This window comes from Pterocles gutturalis, unplaced genomic scaffold (assembly GCF_000699245.1).
Source record: "Pterocles gutturalis isolate BGI_N339 unplaced genomic scaffold, ASM69924v1 scaffold3646, whole genome shotgun sequence".
NCBI classification, from domain to species: domain Eukaryota; kingdom Metazoa; phylum Chordata; class Aves; order Pterocliformes; family Pteroclidae; genus Pterocles; species Pterocles gutturalis.
This window is the reverse complement of record NW_010102825.1, coordinates 6,306-11,327: the sequence shown is the minus strand read 5'-3', so window position 1 is coordinate 11,327 and position 5,022 is coordinate 6,306. Positions and strand designations below refer to the sequence as shown.

The 5,022-nt window shown below is 57.0% G+C and overlaps 1 protein-coding gene across 1 annotated transcript in view; it reads left to right on the top strand.

The window, feature by feature from the left end:
• Positions 1-4,815, top strand: part of LEPREL1 (leprecan-like 1) — a 15,495-nt gene extending 10,680 nt beyond the window's left edge. Inside the window, exons 8-14 of the mRNA XM_010086431.1 lie at positions 32-159; positions 730-825; positions 1,112-1,262; positions 1,748-1,865; positions 2,548-2,623; positions 3,488-3,628; positions 4,629-4,815. Coding sequence (XP_010084733.1) covers positions 32-159; positions 730-825; positions 1,112-1,262; positions 1,748-1,865; positions 2,548-2,623; positions 3,488-3,628; positions 4,629-4,721 — 803 coding nt within the window. The 3' untranslated portion in view covers positions 4,722-4,815. The remainder of the gene's footprint in view (positions 1-31; positions 160-729; positions 826-1,111; positions 1,263-1,747; positions 1,866-2,547; positions 2,624-3,487; positions 3,629-4,628) is intronic.
• Positions 4,816-5,022: the final 207 nt, after the last annotated feature.

Sequence of the window (5,022 nt, the reverse complement as noted above, 5' to 3'; positions counted from 1 at the left end):
CAGGGTCAGTTTGTGTCTCTCTTTCCATCAGGGGGTCCGCTTCTCTACAGCGACGTGAAGTTTGTCTACAACTCGCAGCAGCTGAACGGCACCCAGCGAGTGCTGCTGGATAACGTCATCTCGGAGGAGCAGTGCCGAGAGCTTCAGCGGGTGGCCAGCGTGAGTAGGCGATGCCCTTGGGGGGACACCGCTGCCACCTGGGCTGAGTGCCTGGTGCTCTCCCCAGCGTCTGGCTGGTGAGAGCTGAATGTGGGCTCAGCCCCTGGCGTGGCTCTGGGTTCATGCCTCGCTCCTGAGTGTTGCAGCTGATGCCAGGATGCCCGTGGAGAGCATTGAGATGCTTATCCCCATAACACACACGTAACTACAGCACAGGAGCTGCTGCTCCATCCTGGACTGTTCTTAGAAACATTCTGCAACACAGAGTTCATGCAGAAATAGATCTTTGCCCCATGTTGTAGAGAACCCCAAAGGATGTTCCTCAGCAACTGAGTCTGGGGAGGGACTGAGGGTGCTTGAACATCCCCAGTCAGGAGGTGGGCGGCTGTTTTCCAGCATCTCAGAATGGACCGTGTTCGTGGAGAGCTGCAGCATCTTCCCACCCCCATACACCTATCCTGGTGAATGCAGCCCTGGGGAATTTGGGGAAGAGAGTCCCAGGTGCTCCCATTCCAGCTCCCCTTCTCCTGGGGAACCAGTTCACCACTCACGCGTGTTTTTGTCTTTCAGGGGATCATGTTGGCTGGAGATGGTTACAGGGGCAAAACCTCCCCCCACACCCCAAACGAGAGATTTGAAGGAGCCACTGTTCTCAAAGCCCTCAAGGTGCGGCTCCCTCCCTCCTCCTAAGAGAGTCCCAGGTGCTCCCATTCCAGCTCCCCTTCTCCTGGGGAACCAGTTCACCACTCACGCGTGTTTTTGTCTTTCAGGGGATCATGTTGGCTGGAGATGGTTACAGGGGCAAAACCTCCCCCCACACCCCAAACGAGAGATTTGAAGGAGCCACTGTTCTCAAAGCCCTCAAGGTGCGGCTCCCTCCCTCCTCCTCCGCCCCTCCCATGGCATTCCTCCCAGCCGACACACTCCTCTCTCTCCCCTCGTCTTTGCCCAGTACGGCTACGAGGGTCGTGTCCCGCTGAAGAGTGCCCGGCTCTTCTACGACATCAGCGAGAAGGCTCGCAGGATCGTCGAGTCCTACTTCATGCTCAACTCCACGCTCTACTTCTCCTACACCCACCTGGTGTGCCGCACCGCCCTCTCCGGTGAGGGCTCGGGGGGCTGGCGGTGGGGCAGGGCTGGGGGGACAAGGGGGGATTATGAGTAGGGGACCCAAGCTGAGCAGAGCTTTGTTTTGCCTGATGCTTAAGCTGGTAGCCGAGGGCTGGGCAAAGTCACCATCTCCACAGCAGCAAAGAAGTTCATTTCTGGGGTGTCTCTTGTTTTTCATGTCTCCAACTCTTCCTCTTTTCTCCTCCCTCTTCTCTTGCCTCCTCACTGTCCTTTCTCCGTTCCACCCCCTCAGCTCTCCATCTCGCCTCCCTGCAGTCAGGAACGAGCAGAGCTGTGCAGATCTGAGTCCTCAGGCGTTGTCTTTTCTCCCCAGCCTTTCCTTTCCTCCTCTCACCTGTGAACACCACCTGGGGTGGGGTTGGGGAAGGCTCTTTCCAGTGATGCACCCCACAGAGCATGGCATTTCCATCTCATCCACCCCTTCTCCTTCCCCTTCCTCCCCACGGTCCTGCCCTAGGCCAGCAGGAGAGGAGGAACGACCTGAGCCACCCCATCCACGCCGACAACTGCCTCCTGGACCCCGAGGCCAATGAATGCTGGAAGGAGCCTCCTGCCTACACCTTTCGGGATTACAGGTAGGAAGGAAGGGGGGGCTGCTACTGGGGACCCTCCCCACTGGCTGTAAGCCCTAAAGCTGGTACATCCCAGCCCTGGCAGAAGCGAGATCCAGCAGGTAGCTTCTGATGGCAGCAAGTGTCATGGCTAAGCTTCAAGCCAGAGTTTAACTGTAATGGCTCTGAGATATTTTAGGGTTGGGAGATTCCAGCTATGGCCCACAGGGCTGTGTCTCTGTCAGGTGTTTTGGTGCAAAATCACTGGCCCAGGTTGCCCAGAGAAGCTGTGGCTGCCCCATCCCTGGAGGGGTTCAAGGCCAGGCTGGATGAGGCTTTGAGCAACCTGGGCTGGTGGGAGGTGTCCCTGCCCATGGCAGAGGGTGGAAATAGATGATCTCTAAGGTCCCTTCCAACCCAAACCACTCCATGATTCTATGAAAATGGGAGGGTGGGAGCTGGTGCGACCCAGGAGACGTGTTGAGAATTGTTCCCTAGCCAAGGAGAGATCTGCTGGTTCTCAGCTGTGGCTCCAAAGTGGGGGCAGTTTGGGTGGCCCTGGCCAGCCCCACAGCGGCACCTCCCCTGCCCAGCAGCCCCTAACCACATCTCGGTGGAGTGATGCAGGATCTGCCCCGGAGGTGGGGGTCAGCCCCCAGCCCTCTGTGCTGCTCCTCTCACAGGGGTCTTCCGCTTCCTCCCCCAGTGCCCTCCTGTACATGAACGCAGATTTTGAAGGAGGCGAGTTCATTTTCACCGAGATGGATGCCAAAACTGTCACAGTAAGTCGGTACTGTGAACCTAACACCATTCCTCATCACCCTGTGCTGGGGCTTGGGGCTTCCCCAGGCAGCCTGGGGCTCCTACCTTGCAAAGAGCCCCTACAAGGTCCTGGTGGCAGAGGTGCTCAGACCTTCTGTGCCCTGCCCGGAGGCTGCACTGAGCAGGAAACCTGCAGATCAGAGGGATGATTGAGAGTCGTCCCTGCCTGGAGGACTGCTGAGCTCCCACCCCATCTCATGGCCAAACACGAAGCAATGCCTCTGTACACATGCAGTGACCGGCCCAGAGCAGGTCACGGTGGTGGACATCAGTCCCTGAGAGGGATGGGGCTCAGGCACAAGTTCCCACCTCTGCATGGGGCAGTCTGGGACGCTGGGCACCCCCTCCATGGTTGGACGGAGCATCCGGGCACCATGCTGCAGCTCGGAAGTCCAGTAGATGCTGGGGGGTAGATCGCATCTACCTAAGGGCTGTGCCAGAGGGTTGATTTGGTTGGCACTTCTGCCACCAAATACCTATTGTGGACTCAGCAGAGAGAAGAGAGGCATTTCACAGCCCACGCCAGAGTTAGCCTGAGCCTCCGTGGAGCTGTGCAGGCTGGTCACCTGCAAGGACTCCGTGCCACCATCTCCTTTCTGCATGATGGCTCAAGGACCAAGCCTCCCACCTCCCTATTTACCCCACACATTTTTTACAGCCATGCCCAGAGCTCTGCCTGTCTTCCAGAGCAGCTCACTGGGTCCTGGGGCAATGCAAAGAGATGCCCAGTAAGATCCCAGGCACTGGACCGTGGCGAGCCCAGGCATGACTGGCACATGGACCATGCTGCTCTTGCCACCCTGATGTTGCCTGTTTTCTCGCAGGCTTCCATCAAGCCCAAGTGCGGGCGGATGATCAGCTTCTCGTCGGGCGGCGAGAACCCCCATGGGGTGAAGGCGGTTACCAAAGGCCAGCGGTGCGCTGTGGCTCTCTGGTTCACCTTGGACCCACTTTACAGAGAGCTGGTGAGTCCCTCCATCATGGTGTGAGGGGAGCTAGGGGGTACCCAGCATCCTGGAGGAACCTGGGACATCTTCATCTTCCCATCCCAGCACATCTCTTTTCCCCCATCACACCCACTGCAGCAGCATTGTCATCTGCTGCACCACTGGGACATGAGCCAGTGGCACTGGGACCAAAGAGTTTTCCCTGCCAGCCGTCACCCTGGGCAGACATCACCCTGGGGTGCGGGGCTGGGGTGCTGCGGGGTGCGGGGGGCTCTGCGCAGGGCTGGGCTGGGCTGTGCTGGCCATTTCTGACACCTAGTGGCAATAACCTGATGAACGGGGAAGTCTTCCCCAGCCATCCACAGCTCAGAGGCCAATGTTTTGCAGCTGCCAGGTCCTCCAAAGCAGTTTGGCAGCTTGAAGTCCATGGAGCTGGGCACCTGGATGCCTCAGGAGATCTGGGCTGTGGTGCCTTTCAACAGGCAACCTCCAAGCAAAAGGAAATGCAGGGAGAGAGCAAAATCCTTGCGCCCTTATCATGTGAAGCAGGTGGGCTGTGAGGTTTTGGGAGAAGCTTATTTTCAGACATGCACTTGAGTGTCCCTCTGCTTTTTGGCACTAGCTGGAATTCCTCCGTGCTTGATCCACGTATGGGAGGAGATCAGCTCTGCCCAGGGAGCTGGACCTCCGCATGGAGCAGAGAGGACAGGAGGAGGGTACGCTGTGGCAGTGCCTGCTATGAAGTGTGATAAGGGAACAGCAACGCATCAGCTCTGCCCCAGCCATTGCAGCCCCAGGAGGGAGGAGGGAATTTGGTACTGAGGTGCAAAGGGATTTGGTTAATTTTGCCCAGCAAATCCCCAGCTCGAGTCCCAGGCTGACCCCTTTCCTCTCAACTACGCTGCTGGTCCTTGGACGAACTGCTGGCTGTGGGTCATCCCAGCAGGCTGAGCTGTGCTGGATAGGCTGAGAGCAGGAACCGAAGCTCTGCTCAATTTCTTCCCTTCCTCTCTTGCAGGAGCGAATCCAGGCAGATGAAGTGATCGCAATGTTGGACCAGGAGCATCTAGGACCCAGCGAAATGAACATCAACCCAAAGGATGAGCTATGAACTAGGCCAAAGACTTTTTCTATTAAATATTTATTTAATATTGTTAATCTTATTAGAACCCTTCTATTTTTGTACAGAGCTGCTGTATAAATTAACAGGTTAATATGATGGTGGAGTTTAAGGAGTGCCTCTTCTGTGTTTAGCACAGCTCTTGCTGGGACCCCTCATCTCTGTGCCAGCATCTCCTGCTGCAACCGACTGCCTCTGGGATTCCCTGTCCTTCCCTAGCACTTCTCGGGACTTATTCAGGCCCACTGTACCCCCTTGGAGAACCCTTTTTTTTTTTCTTCCTCAGCCAGAA